Source organism: Cydia strobilella, chromosome 26 (assembly GCF_947568885.1).
Source record: "Cydia strobilella chromosome 26, ilCydStro3.1, whole genome shotgun sequence".
NCBI classification, from domain to species: domain Eukaryota; kingdom Metazoa; phylum Arthropoda; class Insecta; order Lepidoptera; family Tortricidae; genus Cydia; species Cydia strobilella.
This window is the reverse complement of record NC_086066.1, coordinates 5,606,257-5,624,640: the sequence shown is the minus strand read 5'-3', so window position 1 is coordinate 5,624,640 and position 18,384 is coordinate 5,606,257. Positions and strand designations below refer to the sequence as shown.

Sequence of the window (18,384 nt, the reverse complement as noted above, 5' to 3'; positions counted from 1 at the left end):
TTTGTATCTTTCAGTAGGAGTAACAGAGAAAGCGCTGTTATTGTTTGTCCTTGTCACAGTCTCACATTTTTTTTTATTCCCCACCGTAAATTTAGTATGGTTTATGATGGGCTACAAATCTACTCGACCAATCATATTGGCGCATTGCGTATGTTTTGTCCCTCACGGGCGCACGCGTATAGCTGATCTATGTAATGCTAGGTCTATGATATGAAAGCATTTTGCCCAAGCTAAGACGGAGACCTTCGCTGCCCCTCGGTCAATTATAATCCTCTCACTGTCATGTAAAAATGAACCTTCCTTTACTAAACTTAAGGTCCATTCTCAGGTGTTCCCGTTCTCGCCCGGAGCAGACCGTTCCCGACGCGCCGACTACAGACACTAATATATCTCATGAAGAGCTCGAGAAACATTTCAACGAGCACGGTAAGTGGTTAATAGTACATTACGATACAAGTGCGAAAAGTAAGAAATACACATGCGAATTACCTATTCGCACGTGTATCGTACAACGTTTTACAGTACATATGGCGTTATAGGCACGTAAAATGCTAATTACCGCACTAGTGCGATAAAGTAGCACCATATGTACTGTAAAAACGTATAGTATGGTCTCAAACGTAGCTACTCTCAAAGACAATGAAAATGTGTCACTTTCGATGAAAATTTTCAATGTGCTTAATAGTTCATTGATCTTGAGTTTTCATTTAGTTTTTCACTTTAAATAGGTATACTATACTAAAATAATAACTAATTCGATGTATTAAACTATGGAATTGGATTTACAGATGTCTTATATTTTTCTACTGTTAAAAAATAACAGGTATTCAAAATTGTTACTAATTTAATATTTATACATTTTTCACGTATCGCTAAATTGCACGTATGCTAATAATAATTTGTAATTTTAATTTAATTTACGCTATGAACCCAATAATATCGTTTATTTACGGCAATTTCTTCTAAAATTTGTACTAAATTTCACATTTCGTGATACACTTAAATTTCTTTTTAATCTTTGTATATAAATTATTCTATAATCGAATCTTGGTTCAATTGCTCTAAATTCGTACAAACATGTCTTATTTACGCTAAATATTTAATTTCATATTTCGTGATAAACTTTTATCAACCCCAAAAAAAAACTATTTACTCTAAATAAATAAAAAACCTATTAGAAAGCTCTCCAAATTCTCCGATGTCACCCACGCCAATAATGTCAGTATCCGACTATTCACCAAAAAAAGAGAAAAACAAAAAGATATCCAAATGGGCACAATTCATGGAATCCATAGAAATCATGCACCACGATATAGAGTCGCCAGAAAAGGACCACCTATTCACTTTCAGAACCAACGTGAACAGTCCATCCACTTCAAAAATGCTTGAACCTAAACAAAACAGACTGAGCAAAAGTTTGGCTTCAAGCCCTTTAAAACTGGAGCTATCAAAGTTTAAATGCTTTGAAATGCCTAAACTATCGATTTTAGGCAGAGAAGAGAAATGTATTTCTCCTTCGGCTATAGAAGAAAATCTACTCAAACTTATCATGGCAATACCTAAACGAAGGAGTTCAACGCCATCTACAAAAATTACTCAAAAGAGAATAAGCGATTTGAGAAAATCGGGGGCTAAAACGGATAGCGAAGACGATTTTAAGGATAGGGGTAAGACGGAGATACTCTGTGACGCGCGTGATAATATTATTATAAGGACGGCGCCATCTAACGAGCGGGTTAGGAGATATAGCTCGTCTAGTACGGATGACATTTGTGATAAATATAACAGGTAAGTTTTATTTAGTTTAAATTTATACAATTTGTTTCAGGAATAGTGAAAACATAACATAATTGTAGCGTTAAAATACCTACATTAATATGTACAATTATTTTACATTAAATAAGGTAAAACTCGTATCATATTGTGACCTTGATTGTACGCAAAGGCCTTTTTAGAAAGGGTAAATTGAGTTTTTCTAAGTTTTGGTTGTCTCAAATTTTTTTGTCAATGATTGCTTTTTCTAATAAAGAAACTACAAAAATTAAAATTACATACTGTTTGGGTAAACACATATTTTAGACTATTAGGTATAAGCTCAATAATAAGTATTATCTAATCTGAGTATTAAATATTTAAGACATACACCAATACCTCCATACCCCGAAGCTTACACACCACAAAAGTACTCCCTAATCGACTATCGGAAACTACCCTCAGCGAACTATCTAACGTGTCAGACAGAGAGGAGAGATGACAGGGTGACATCCCAAAATGTCTATGTCGCGGGGAAGATCGTTTGCAATGAGGGTAAGAGCGTTTTGCCATGAGGCTAAGAGCGTTTTGCCTTGAGGGTAAGTTCGGTTACGTACGGCTAAGTTAGGTACATGTAAATTTTGATTGTAGTTATATGAACGCTAGTTTTAATTTCTACCTATTTTCTGATTAAAGAAAAGCTTGCGTTTTGGTTTTATGTCTGTGAATTTTTATTTTCGTTTTTCCTTAGTTCTTGCTGTAGTGTGGTTATACCGGGTGTTTTCTGTAACAGGAGCATTAAATTAAACTGTAGGCTGTACTCCTCAAACTGACCAACATTTGTTCAGAAACTTCTAAAAATAACTTGTGTTTTGATTTCCATTACAGTTTAAAGTTTATTCTAAGACGCAATGTATTGCAAAATTTGTTATGTTTAAAGGGTGACAAGCAACGTCAAACACACAGATGGCAGCGTACATTGAAAATAATATTTAATTAGTATGAAAAAGATATAATCTAAAAATTTCATAATTTTAAAAAGTTGCTGAACAAATGTTGGTCAGTTCGAGGCGTACAGCCTCCAGTTTAATTTATTGCTCCTGTTACAGGAAACACCCTATACTGAAAAAAAAAATCTAATCGACTATCAGAAACTACCTTCTGTTAGCTACCTATCGAATAACTATAGGTTTGACTAGAGCTCATAAATGTGGTATTTTCTATAAAAAGGGACCTTATTGTCGATGGCGCATACGCCATTATAAACGATGCTCCGATATAAATACAATGCCGCGCGACGCTGTGCGGTGTAAGTGCCATCGACAATAAGGTCCCTTTTGATAGAAAATGCCCCAAATGACCTCACGTGTTAAGTGCCGCGACTGTACCGCGCTACGGCGACATCAAATATGGGGTATTTGACTACTAGTCAAATCAGTTTTCGAACTGTCAAAACAATTTGCTACTATGTAATTTATATGTAACACTAGCATGTGACGTCACGATCAAATTACCTACTCTTTATAGTTTTATACGAGTTTAAAAATAGAAATCTAAAAATAACTGCTGTCTACGTTTCTCTATTAATCTTCTGGTGCTTTATTTCTTGAATGGTGTAATTTTTTTTTAAATACAGTCAAATAACAAACTTTCAGTTTCCTTCAGTTTCGGTAAGCCATACCCCGAAGTTATCGGAGTTTTAAATACCGGGCAAGTGCGAGTCGGACTTGCGCACGAACGGTTCCGTACCATTACGCAAAAAACGGCATTTGTTGTTATAGCGGCAACAGAAATACATCATCTGTGAAAATTTCAACTGTCTAGCTATCACGGTTCATGAGATATATAGCCTGGTGACAGACGGACAGACAGGCAGACTGACGGACAGCGGAGTCTTAGTAATAGGGTCCCGTTTTTACCCTTAGGTACGGAACCCTAAAAAAACACCGTGTATATATTCCTTCGCCGTATACCGAATCACAAACATGAGATAATCGCATTGTACAGTCGCCATCAGATATATCGGAGCGGCCGAGGTGCTCACAAATATCTGAACACGCCCCTATTGTTAAGGCGATATAGTGCGCGTTCAGATATTTTTGAGAACCTCGGCCGCTCCGATATATCTGATGGCGACTTTGAACAAATAAACAAGTGAATGTATTCAGTGGAACAAATAGCTCACGCGTGTGTTGTTCAAAGGTCGCCTATTGTATATTTCATTACCTAGTCGTCCTTCGCGTATGTAAACTCTAAAAGTGGCACACTTATGGTGAAACACTTATCTAACGTGACACTAGACAGAAATGACAAGACTTATTATATTTAAGACCTGCGATTTAGAAATTTGGTTAAAAATATACCGGGGATTTTAAACCGCACACGGGAAATGACATGATTCGCATTGCATCGCGCGCACCAAATCAACGCGGGCGATCGCATCATATACATATTCATATTCAGTCATATTCTTTTATTCAGTATTAATTGTCAATATAAAAACACAGTAGTAATATGCTAATATGTACATAGTCATATAAATCATACAAAAAAAAACAATAAAAACTCATATAAAAATAATTTAGGTCAATAGAGGTATTTACAATTAAAAATTCAAGATTATAATTTAAAAAATAATAAATTCTGCACTAAGGGACACAACACACAATCACGGGACATATCAAAACCATAAAAGATTTTAAATTCATAATACCTTTTTAGGTTAGTTTAGAGACATTTTTTAAGCGGCACCAAGGAACTGTTTGCAAAAAAAAAACCCTAAAAAATTCGCCCGTGACCCAATTTCATACAAATGTTATTATCAAGAATGTTATTAGAAAGAAGGCTAACAAAGAGAGTGTATAAGGGAGAGGTAGAAACGGGAGTTGGAAGGGGCAGACCTCGGCGGACTTTCTCTGATCAGATCGGGGAAAACCTGAAGAAAGGCCAGGTCAAGAGCACCCTAAACCGCCGAGCGTGTATGAGGAATGTTATGAAAGTGAAGGAAGCGAAAGAGGTATGTCAGGATCGTAGCAAGTGGAAATCCGTGGTCTCTGCCTACCCCTCCGGGAAATAGGCGTGATTATATGTATGTATGTATGTTATTATCAATAGACAAAGGTCAAACATATTAAGTAAATACTTACAAAAAGTTAAACCTCGTACAATCAAACATACAAGCTTCTCGTCATTCTCACTCGACTAAATAACTAGCCAATCAATTATCTACCTTACTTACTAAGGTTTTAAGTATAAATTACCTATTTAAACACCTCATTTGTAACGAATGTAATTCCATCCATTTAAATATCTGTCTTATTTACACAATTTAAAGTCTAATTTGCCTCGTACGCTAAGTATAGAAAGATAATATTTACTTTTTAAATTCAGTATTTTATCGTCCACACGCCGGTACGCTTGTGTGTATGATAGTATATATCGTATACGTGCATGTTTAGTGTTATGATAGTTGTATGTTTTTAGTGAAAATTGTGGCTAAAAATGGTTAATTGCGTACGGCTATGATACTTTGTGTATGTTTTACGTTGAGGTGATAGAAGGAGTTGTTGAGTTGAGTTGAGGTTGATAGAAAATGAATTTTGACATAAAATTTTCCTTTTATACAATATACATAGATTAAATGTGTTTTTGTTTAAATATAGTCGCATCAATCTTTAAGTACGTAAATAAATGCAATTGATGCAGTACCCGTTATAAAAAAAAAATACTATCAAACTAGCGACGCGCCCCGGCTTCGCACGGGTGCAATGCTGATTTATTATACATATAAACCTTCCTCTTGAATCGCTCTATCTATTAAAAAAAACCGCATCAAAATCCGTTGCGTAGTTTTAAAGATCTAAGCATGCATAGGGACAGACATCCATCCAGACAGCAGGAAGCGACTTTGTTTTATACTATGTAGTGATAGGCCGCAAAAAAACCAACAATAGTAGAACAAAAAAGGTATATGTATCGTAGCAAAAATTCGTCATAACAATAGTGTATTTATTCATTACAAGCTTCTTCCAGCGACTTCTGCGTGGTGGTGGTGGTGGTGAAAAATGTACCTAGCTATACTTCTTGTACCTACACAGTTTGAACAATAAATGTTTCTGATTTCTGATTTCTGAATGATGATGATGATAAATAAAAACCGGCCAAGTGCGAGTCGGACTCGCGCACAAAGGGTTCCGTACCATTACGAAAAAAAACAGCAAAAAAATCACGTTTGTTGTATGGGAGCCCCATTTAAATATTTATATTATTATGTTTTTAGTATTTGTTGTTATAGCGGCAACAGAAATACATCATCTGTGAAAATTTCAACTGTCTAGCTATCACGGTTCATGAGATACAGCCTGGTAACAGACAGACAGACGGACAGCGGAGTCTTAGTAATAGGGTTCCGTTTTTACCCTTTGGGTACGGAACCCTAAAAATCATCCTATGTCCTTCCTTGGGCTTTAATTTTATCTATCTCCATATCAGATCTAAATCGGTTTAGCGCTTTAATGAAATGAAGCATTTTATTTCGGATATAAATGGTACAAAAATACACATGCATCCATATTATGTTAGTAATAATTTATATTAGGTCTGTTACCCCTTTAAGCGTAAAGGGGTAACTATCGCATTTGTAATATTAGTAGGGATTTTTCTTATTTTAATTAAAGTTTACGAGCTCTCTTTCTTACTCATTAAAATTATGATTTCTTCAGTGCGTCGAATACGATCAACTGGGCAAATCATATACTTATTATATGCAATGGCCTTTATAAATTCTACTCTATGGACAATTTATTCAAGTTCCAATTTATACAAATAATTCTATATATTATGCAGTAAAAGTTTAAGGCGTAAGCGTCATTCTAGATCTGTGATTGAACCAGATTTCGTATTTCAATACAACATACCTATTGCTGTGTGTATGACCCGTCTAATCCGTCTATCATGTCGTTGACAAGCCATAATTTCCTACTGTTTGTTATTCTCGGCCAATCATACTAAACACTATTACGACCTAAATTTAAATCGTTTTGATTCATGCAAATTGCGTATTGCAACGTTGACATTAAGATCAAATTACTGTCAACAAAACATGAAACACTGAAACGTATTATCCATACAACCTATCATTCACACTGCCAAAACTACTGATGTTATTATTTATGTTAAGTTGTATTACCTACGTATTGTTTTCTTTTTAGGGTTCCGTACCTCAAAAGGAAAAAAACGGAACCCTTATAGGATCACTCGTGCGTCTGTCTCTCCGTCTGTCACAGCCTACTTTCTCCGAAACTACTGGGCCAATTAAGTTGAAATTTGGTATACATATGTAAGTTTGTGACCCAAAGACGAACATGTAACGTAAACAAATGAATTTTAAACAAGGTGGCCACTTTTGGGGGGTAAATAAGAAAATTACAAAATAAAGTTTTTCTAACTATATCGTGTTACATATTAAATGAAAGAGCTCATTATGTCAATCTCAAATATATATTTTTTTATAATTTTAGGATAAACAGTTGAGAAGTTATTCAAGAAAGTAGGCAAAAAATTACCATTCGGAGATAAAGGGGGTGTGAGGTGGCTTTATCTCCGAAACTACTGGGTCTAAAATTTTGAAAAAAATACATAAAATAGATCTTTACCTATAGATCACAGGAAAACCTATTAGAAATGTGCAGTCAAGCGTGAGTCGGACTTAATTACTTAGTTTTTGATCCGATCCCTACGGGTTTTTTTAAGACATTTTACTCACGTTTCACATAAAAAATACATTGTTTAAATTGTGTAATGTACGGAACCCTTGGAACGCGAGTCCGGCTCGCACTTGGCCGGTTTTTGTTTTAAATAATGAATAGAATCAGGCGTTACGTTACTTTGCGGAAATCCATAATATATTAATTAATACAAACTATTACATTGCTAATCCTCCTAAAGATAACGTGCTATTTAGTCAGTCAGTGTTTATCCGTTATTGAAATTGAAATTGAAATTGAAAATCTTTATTTCAGGTCTGTCGGCCCATATTTTGTTAGTTTACAGTTCTTAAAAATATATTAGTAAACACACATAAATTGTAAAATAAATTAATTAAAATTAAAATTATAAATAAATTAGCTTCAATTCAATAAAATTTGATTAAAAATTACACATCCATTAAACTGCATTACTTTACATTTCAAATTTATAAGTCAATTAAATTAGATCTAATTACATTAAAAATATAAATACATTAAATTAAATTACATTAAAATTATAAATTTTAAAAACACAATCACTTGACATATTGCCAAACCTATTCGACTTGCCCAACCCATACTTACTTGCGTATTTTTAACATGCAATTAATGTTCCCACCCCAAAAATAAATACGCAAATAAATATAAGAAATCACCACCAAAAGACACAATACTCGACACGTGTTCCGCCTCTCTACCAGGCATCATCAGGAGATGCTGGAGATGTTGACGGTTTGACGCCCGGCCCGGCAACGGAACGGTTTTCTTTTTTGCCACGAATAAACGCTATCTATCTATCACTGATCGAAAAGTTATACAGAAACCTTAAAGATTTTTAAATGTCGATGTTTTAGATTTAGTTACACGTACGGAGGGATTGGTGGGCCCTCCTATTTTTTTTTAAACACAAAACTACGTAATTGTAGACAGAATACTAATTGAGGATCTCTCCTTTGGAATTTTGAAGTCTCCTACTCGTGTAGTATGGCTTTAATGCTTACAAATACAAGTTTATCACGTCAACTGACAATAATTACATTAATTATAATAACACACCTTTTTATTACACTTATTTTTTATTAAGTTGTAATTTAATAGTATTGTGTTAGTAATAGGGTCCCGTTTTTACCCTTTGGGTACGGAACCCTAAAAACGATTTCCAGGTACTCCTCAGGTACGGGATTTTCAGGTATCTTACAGGGAGCGTACTCTCATCTTAAAAGCCGGGAACGCATTTGCAACCCCTCTGGTGTTAATTGCTAAACAAAATAATATAAAATATTGTTAAAAAAAGGGCAAATTTTGGGACATACCTACTAAATCATAATTTTTACGGGTCTGACGCGAATTCATTTTGTTTACCATAGTTTCTCACGTTTCGACCCAGAAACGTGCTCAAATCAAAAAACAACCTTTAGGACTTCAAAAGTATACAATTAACAATGAAAGGTGAAGTGATTTATCCGACGAAGTGACTTATATATTGAAGCCGTTTTGTGACAGTATGAAAAAGTTTATTTCATATTGAAAACCAAAGCTATAGGAACTTTATATGAAAAACCATCGAAAACAAAATGGCGCACGAACCAGACATACTCTTCTCGGGCATGAAAGAGACGCGTAGACGTTCCAGCATCTTCTCTCTTCTCAAACGTCATAAGAAGACGAGACAAAAGTCAGACGCGCCGAGAAAGTTCTCCGTGGATTCGGCTATCTTGTCTGACATTACACACGTTCATGGGTTCTTGGAGAGCCGGGATGTTAGGAATTGGAATGGAGGTGAGTTGCATAATGCCTTCCGTACGCACAGCCATCATGTATAAAACCATCCATTCTATACACACATACACAGCTGCGTCCGTGGCCTAAGCTGTGTTATAAAACCGGCCAAGTGCGAGTCGGACTCGCGCACGAAGGGTTCCGTACCATTACGAAAAGCAAAAAAAACACGTTTGTTGTATGGGAGCCCCATTTAAATATTTATATTATTCTGTTTTTAGTATTTGTTGTTATAGCGGCAACAGAAATACATCATCTGTGAAAATTTCAACTGTCTAACTATCACGGTTCATGAGATACAGCTTGGTGACAGACAGACAGACGGACGGACAGACGGACAGCGAAGTCTTAGTAATAGGGTCCCGTTTTTACCCTTTGGGTACGGAACCCTAAAAACGCAAATCCTAAAAAAATACAGTTACATTGCCCCAATTTGTCCAACCGATCTGTACCTATTATAGGAATGGTATAAATAGAGATAGGTATAAAGTCTTACACAATAATAGGCATTTATTTATCATGCCAAATATCGGCTCCTTACTTTTATCAGAAGTGTTAAAAAATAGCGTCACGTATCTGACATTTTTCTGCCGTCTGAAATAATATAACTTTTTAAGTTTTGGTCAGGCGTGGCTCACTCCGCGATTTCGTCGCGTCGCTACAAGTACATGCGGCCCACACCAATTTTGGTGTCTAGCCATAGTAGTTGCCGTGCACATCTGTCTTAATAGACGCGTTTTGTTAGATGTGTACCTTCTGTACTATTATTTATTCTGTGTTTTCGTGTGCCAACCAAACAAACTGTGTTAGGTGGGCAGGCGAGTTCTCTGACCCATATGTAGGTTGAATTGCGGTGTTCGACAGGGGGGGTTAACTTCGCCACAGCTATTCAATCTATACGTGAACGGATTAATCGGTGAACTTAGCAATGCCAAGGTCGGATGTTCAGTCGATGGCGTAGGCATCAATAACATCAGTTATGCTGATGACATGGTGTTGCTGAGAATGCTGAGTCCATCGATATGTGAGAGGTACGCAGTTGCACATGGGCTCACGTATAACATAACCAAGAGCGAGCTCCTTGTTTTTAAGCTGCGTGGTTGTACTGCTGGGACAGTACCACCCGGCAGTGAACTCAAACAAGTGTCAGAGTTCAAATACTAGGGCCTTTGGGTGACTGCGGACCTCTCGGATGGCATAGACATGGAAAGGGAGAGACGCTTTATGGCTGTGCGTTGTAATATGCTTGCCCGCAGTTTTGCACGGTGTACAAAAAAGTCAAGAAAAACATTGTTTAAGTCCTACTGGCAGTGGCAGAGCTTCTAAACGTGTAGCCTGTGGGTAAGATACACGCAGAACCTTGAGAATACAAAACAATAATGCATTATTGCATAAATATTCATTACTTTTAGGGTTCCGTACCTCAAAAGGAAAAAACGGAACCCTTATAGGATCACTCGTGCGTCTGTCTGTCTGTCCGTCTGTCACAGCCTATTTTCTCCAAAACTACTGGACCAATTAAGTTGAAATTTGGTATACATACGTAAGTTTGTGACCCAAAGACGGACATGTAACGTAAACAAATGAATTTTAAACATCAGGTCGACTTTTGGGGGGTAAATGAGAAAATTAAAAATTGAAGTTTTTCTAACTATATCGTGTTACATATCAAACGAAAGAGCTCATTGTAAGAATCGTAAGCATATTTTTTTATAATTTTAGGATAAACAGTTTAGAAGTTATTCAAGAAAATAGGCAAAATATGACCATTCCCCCTTTATCTCCGAAACTACTGGGTCCAAAATTTTGAAAAAAATACACAAAGTAGTTCTTTACCTATAGATCACAGGAAAACCTATTAGAAATGTGCTGTCAAGCGTGAGTCGGACTTAATTACTTAGTTTTTGATCCGACCCCTACGGGTTTTTTAAAGGCGTTTCACATTTAAAAAATACATTGTTTAAAAGTTTAAATTGTGTAATGTACGGAACCCTTGGAACGCGAGTCCGACTCGCACTTGACCGGTATTTTTTTACAGCTGTTCTTAGTTATACGAGTATTATAGTAAACAAAAATATTTGTATGCTAAGCAGTAAGTGAACAACTATCTGAAAAATGGGCAAGCCGGTAAGAGTCGAGTCATAGGGATGCGCGGCCAACGGTATATCAGTATTATCATAGAGTAACTTATACTAACTAGAGCGGTACTGTCATAGTAAATTTTGTAACCCCAGTAAATTCACTGCCATCTGTCGACACACTTTAAAACTAAAAATGAATATTTATAAAAATACGATAAAATGTATTTAAATATGGATAAATGATTTTTTTTATTTGCATTAATTATTTGTATGATTTTGACCCATGTTCTTTCACTGATATGCGTTAAAATTATAAATAACAAACGAAACCGTCAACGCCCTCTATACGAGTGTAGGCCAAAACTAGTGGCGCCCTCTGATCGAGAATCAAATTTTCGTGATTTTCGAGGCACGTTTTTTCCTTAGACTGTATCCATCTATTACGGAGTTATATCTATCTTTGGTAATCTTATTGTGGTCAGAAAGATAAAGCAGTCGTCTGTGACACCACTTGACAATGACGTCGGTTTTATCTCGTCTTTATCATGCGATAATCACATTTATCGCTAATGTGAAATATCGTCATAACCGCCTAATCCTCGTTTAAGGTCAAACATGCCAAATATAAGAAATAAAGTTTATATTACTCATACAAACACGCTTACCTCATTCGTATAAGCTCAATACATTACCAACCTTATTTATAAAGCTTAAAGTCTAAATTAGCTTACCATTACATCATTAGTAATAGATTTACATCGACGTGCCATTGAAATATGAAGCTTATTAAAACTGATTAAAGTATAATTTGCAGTATCAAAGGATAGCATACAGGATAATGTGTACTTTTTTAAATTCAGTATTTTATCGGGTAGCCATTGGTACGCTCGTATAAGTGCATGGTTTTTGAAATGCACATAATTTTACAGAATGATATGTGTGTGATATATTGTGTTAATTTTAGTGAAAGTGTGTCAATAAGTGGTTGGATTGCGTGTAAAGATAACGTCAAATACTTATATCTCAGGCATGTTAGTGCCCATATATCTTAAAGCGTCACACAATATAAGAAAACTAGAACGCATTATTACATTGCTATCGTGGTTTGTAAAAGCATGTTTTATTAATGTTCCGTACCCAAAGGGTAAAAACGGGACCCTATTACTAAGACTCCGCTGTCTGTCCGTCTGTCACTAGGCTGTATTTCATGAACCGTGATAGCTATACAGATGAAATTTTCACAGATGAGCTACTTCTGGTTCCGCTATAACAACAAATACTAAAAACAAAATAAAATAAATATTTAGGTGGGGCTCGCATACAACAAACATTATTTTTTGTCGTTTTTTGCCTAATGCTAAGGAATCCTTAGTGCTCTAGTCCGACTCGCACTTGGCCGGTTTTATTTATGGCCTATAAATATTATAGGATAATTTTAGATCGATCTAGTCACTAGTCCCACAGTAAGCTCAATAAGGCTTGTGTTGATGTCGGTACTAGACGACGATATATACATAAAGAAGTTTTAATTTACACTCATCATCATCATCATTCTAGCTTTCAGTCGCTTACTGCTGAGCATAGGCCTTTCTTCGTGTACGCCACTTATCCCGGTCCTGGGCTAGTCTCATCCAAAAGTGCCCCGCGATTTTTCTAACGTCATCCATCCAACTAGCCGACGGACGCCAGGCGCTTCTTTCATCCGAAAGCGGCCACCAGTCGACATTTTGGTCCACCTGCCATCACTGCCTGGCAACATGTCCCGCCCAACTCCATTTAAGCTTGGTAATAACGTCTCCCACATCTCGCACCTTGGTGCGGCGTCGGATCTCGACATTCCTCACTCGGTCTTGAAGTTTGATGCCGAGCATGGCGCGCTCCATGGCTCTCTGTGCTACTCGTATTTTATGCACATCCTCCTTAGTGAGTGTCCATGTCTCGGCACCGTATGTCATGGTTGCGATTCTCGTTTGTAGCTTAGGGAATGATTAACCCGTAGTAAGCTTGTTGCGTGTGAGCCGTGTGCTCCGTTAGTGGCATTGTTTCAGCCCGTATGTGGCATGTTTCAGCCCGTATGTGGCATTGTTTAAGCCTGGCATTGTTTCAGCCTGTATGTGTCCACAGTAGTTGACGTCGCTGCGAGTCAGTCGTACTGCTTCACCAAGTGAGGTAGACTTAGAACAGCTCTTCCCTCAAGTCACTGCTTTACTGCGTAGAAACGGACTCCCAGGTTGGCAGGACACATAGATTAAAGAGGCCAGTTTTCAGGCATTGTGGAACGACTGGAACGTATCAGATTTAAGTATGTCCGCTAGTTTGTTGAATGCTGCCCAACCCAGCTGGATTCTCCTGGAGATCTCCTTTCCCTGTTTACACTACATATCATCATTTAATTGATGGTATAAGAATAAGAATAAGAAATATTTATTAGCACAAAAAAAAACAACTAAAAACAACAAAATAACATTCATTTAGAATATAAACTAACAGAATTGTGCTAAAAGGTCCTCACTCAGCTTAATGTCCCGAAGTGAATCATAGGACTCACTACGTGACGCTGATTTTCAGTGAGGCCTGATAAAACTAAAACTAAAACTAGAACTAAAACTAACTAGGCGGCAGAAATAAGTATAAAATTAAGTATGTAACAAATTAATGAATTGCCTGTTAATTGGTGTTAGCAATTAAGCATATTCTCAAAATTATTGTCATTACATTTTATCCAGCCGCTATACATAGTCTAACTGTTGGAACTTATTTCCACGCAGACGAAGTCGCGGGCAAAAGCTAGTCAATTAATAAAAGTTAGAAAAAAGAAATCTAAAGAACACGTCGAACACGAACGGGTGTGTATGTGTTTGTGTGTGTGCGAGTGTGACTGAGTGTGTGAGAGTGTGAGTTGTGTGTGAGTGTGCACGGTTGCATAAGTGCTACAATTTTTGTTTGTTTAGTAGAAAATTCCGGAGTTTAACTTTAAAAGAGGTGACCGGTATGATGGTAATGACGTTATTTTACATACTGGATCGATACTCCAGCGCTCTGCTCTCTGAGCAGATCTCAGAGCCGTAAGTTCAAGTCTCTCAAGACAGTAATTTTTCCACTTTTAAATTTATTCTTAGCAGAATTTTACTGGTGAAATGGTCCTTATTGCGATTGAAGTATAAGGACCTTTTTGTTGGAAAGCCACATATGTCCTTCCCCGGATTTAAAACTATCTCTATACCAAATTTCAACTAAATCGCTTCAGCGGTTTAAGCGTGATGAGGTACCTAAGAGACAGATACTTGATACTTTCGCATTTATAATATTACTAGCGACCCGCCCCGGCTTCGCACGGGTGCAATGCTGATGTATTATACATATAAACCTCCCTCTTGAATCACTCTATCTATTAATAAAAACCGCATTAAAATCCGTTGCGTAGATTTAAAGATGTAAGCATACATAGGGACAGACATCCATCCAGACAGCAGGAAGCGACTTTATTTTATACTATGTAGTGATGTATGCATATATTCGCCCCTCCAAACTTCAAGAGCTGTTTTTACGATATTTATGCTAGCACTTATGGAGCATGTTATTACAATCAGATTGCTATTTATACTCAATTAGTTACTCTTATCTTATCGGAGTTCTGTTGGGTTTTGGGTTTGAATTTGAACTATCATTTAGCGCACGTATTTATCTAAAATAAAACTTTTGATAAAGCACTTTCGAAACGGCAGTTACAAAATATATAATTTAAAGCTAATTGTATTTAAACTATCGTGAGACATACTAACTTAGCTAACTTCACGGAAAAAAATATTTTTTTACAATACTACCAGAATATAGTAAATGGGAATTTGTTCTTGTAACAAATTTTGCGTTCTCCTAACATTTTTTTCTGTTTAGCCAACCATTTGATTTGAAGAGATTACAATTCGTTTGTAACGGGCAATAGTATATACCTATAGTGTGTAGTAGTAGTGTATAGTTGAGTTTACTATCTGTAGAGTTGTCACATATACTACGATAAAACTTGTAGGGTCTACCTAATTCTCGTTACAACAACCAGATTTTTTTTTCGGTGTTAGCGGTTTCACTCACGTATTTTTAGTCACTCGCTCGACATGTTTCGGAGAGCCTAGGTCTCCATGTTAAGTTAGCTAATTTATAGCTAATTATCAGGGGGCCAATCGTTTGTGCTAGGAAGCGCTATCTGTCTCTCTATCGCCCTCATATAGAGTGATAGAGAGACAGGTAGCGTTGAGTTGTCATAGCGCAAGCGGATGTCATATTGGCTAGGCACCTAGAGCGAGAGATTAGACAAATATTAAGATTAACTTACTAAATTAACTGCCTTTGCCACTCCTATCGAATCTCTTAAGAGACCGTATTGAAATAATAAGGGAAATCCCATAATTCCTGCGGTATTTCCGTACCTTCAAATTTTCAAGAAAAGAGCGTACTCCCATATTAAAGGCCGGCAACGCACTTACAACCACTCTGGTGTTGCGGGTGTCCATTGGCGACGGTAATCGCTTACCATCAGGTGATCCGTCTGCTCGTTTGCCTCCTATATCATTAAAAAACCGGCCAAGTGCGAGTCGGACTCGCGCACAAAGGGTTCCGTACCATTACGCAAAAAACGACAAAAGAATCACGTTTGTTGTATGGAAGCCCCACTTAAATATTTATTTTATTTTGTTTTTAGTATTTGTTGTTATAGTTATAGCGGCAACAGAAATACATCATCTGTGAAAATTTCAACTGTCTAGCTATCAAGGTTCATGAGATACAGCCTGGTGACAGACAGATGGACAGCGGAGTCTTAGTAATAGGGTCCCGTTTTTACCCTTTGGGTACGGAACCCTTAAAACCGAGATCTAAGAAACCTTCTCTAAGAATTAGTGTGACGACTGACTTCATCCATATTATTTCTCAACAGAATGACCTAAATGGAACATGACAGGTACTTGATAAAAACTATGCCTGTTAGACAACGATAGATATAACTCCGTAATAGATGGATACAGTCTAAGGAAAAAACGTGCCTCGAAAATCAAGAAAATTTGATTCTCGTTCAGAGGGCGCTACTAGCTTTGGCTTACTGTCTTAAAGATGGCGTTGACGGTTTCGTTTGTTATTTAACAATTTTAACGCATATCAGTGAAAGAACATGGGTCAAAATCATAAAAATAATTAATGCATAAAAAAAAATCTTTTATCCATATTTAAATAAATTTTAACGTATTTTTATAAATATTTATTTTTAGTTTTAAAGTGTGTCGACAGATGGCAGTGAATTTACTGGGGTTACAAAATTTACTATGACAGTACCGCTCTAGTATAACTTACTCTATGCTGTTGGATAATGTCTGTTCGTGACATCGAGCTGGTTTAGATATCTAGTCGCCCGCTGTGTTGCGTGAATAATTATTCACACAAAGACTTAAAGTATCGTTTCTTTAATATTTGCGGAAATTCATCCCTAATTATTTAATAAATACGTATTTGGCATTTTAAGTTAAATAATAGAACTGGACCACGAAAAACTACTTAAATCACAATTTAAATAGTTTAATTGATTTATATCAGTGTCCTTACTTTGACTCCTATCGCGGAAATTTTAAATATCTTGTTCACATATTACATGATTTGGCAAACATTCTTTTAATACCTATAATCCTTCAGTGGCGGAGTGATAATAAAAGAAATTGCGTAGGGTTTCTTAGCCATCCATACTAATATTATAAATGCGAAAGTCTGTCTGTCTGTCTGTGTGTTCCCTCTTCACGCTTAAACCGCTGAATTGATTTAGATGAAATTTGGCATAGAGATAGGTTGAGTCCCTGAGAAGGACATAGAATAGTTTTTATCCCGAAAATCATCCCTTAAGAAAGTAAAAAGCGGGGTGGAATTGAGATAATTAACGAAGTGCCTGCTAATTTGTGTGCATAATATGCTCAAATTTAGATTGCTATGAAATTTTTTCCAGGCACTATTCTTACTCTAGCTTCTTACTTAGTCCACGCAGACGAAGTCGCGGCGTCGCGGGCAAAAGCTAGTATATGATAAATCTTTACCATATAATGAAAACTCGGTTCTAAATGGATTTCTTGTATCATTTCCAATCTGACATAGAGAAATAAGTAAGCATAGAGTGTTCACTCCATACATCAGTTTTGTTACCAAAACGACTTTTATTTCCGTAGTCGACATCTAGCGTCAAGTAGCGGAATTATCAGTACTACTACTCGACACTAGATGTCACATGTGTCGCGACTGACGAAAAGTGTATTGCTCAATAATTTACAACTAATATTACAAGCAGAAGTTGAAAATAGTTCCGGTTATAAATTTAGCTGAAAATTTTTGAGCGTTACTGTTGAGCATGACTTTCCGTTCGTCGCGACATCTAATGTCGAGTAGCAGTACAGATAATTCCGCTACTTGACGCTAGATGTCGACTATGAAAATAATAGTCATTTTGGTAACAAAACTGATGTATGGAGTGAGCACTCTCATCATTCGCTTGCCCTTGTCCTATTCACTTGGGGTCGGCGCAGCATGTCTTTTTCTTCCATACCTCACTGTCACCCGTCATCTCATCATTCACTTACGTTAGTTTCATATCATCTTTCACACAGTCCATCCACCTTTTCCTCGGTTTTCCTCTCCTCGTACCTCCCTCCACATTCATTCTTAATACCTTTCTTGTCACATGACTTTCATCCCTCCGCATCAGATGCCCGTACCAATTTGCCCTTACTTTTTCTGTTATGGGTGCAACTTTCAGGCTTCCTCTTATATACTCATTCCTTATCCTATCCATTCTCGTCACGCCACACATCAACCTTAACATTCTCATCTCCGCTGGAGTGAGCACTCTATGCTTATTTATTTCTATATGATTTTGATAATTAACTCCCGATTCCATAAATAACGATCTTTTTACTTAAAATGTTAATTGAAAGTACTCTTAATAATACTATAAAAGTTTAGTCATGTTTTGTAAAATACGAAATGAAAAATAGAATGTT

The 18,384-nt window shown here is 36.6% G+C and overlaps 1 protein-coding gene across 3 annotated transcripts in view; it reads left to right on the top strand.

Moving 5' to 3' along the window:
• Nucleotides 1-18,384, top strand: part of LOC134753256 (oxysterol-binding protein-related protein 8) — a 63,645-nt gene that overhangs the window by 28,085 nt on the left and 17,176 nt on the right. For all 3 annotated transcript variants that reach the window (XM_063689083.1, XM_063689084.1, XM_063689086.1), the window contains exon 9: nucleotides 329-426. In XM_063689083.1, the coding sequence (XP_063545153.1) occupies nucleotides 329-426 (98 nt within the window). The remainder of the gene's footprint in view (nucleotides 1-328; nucleotides 427-18,384) is intronic.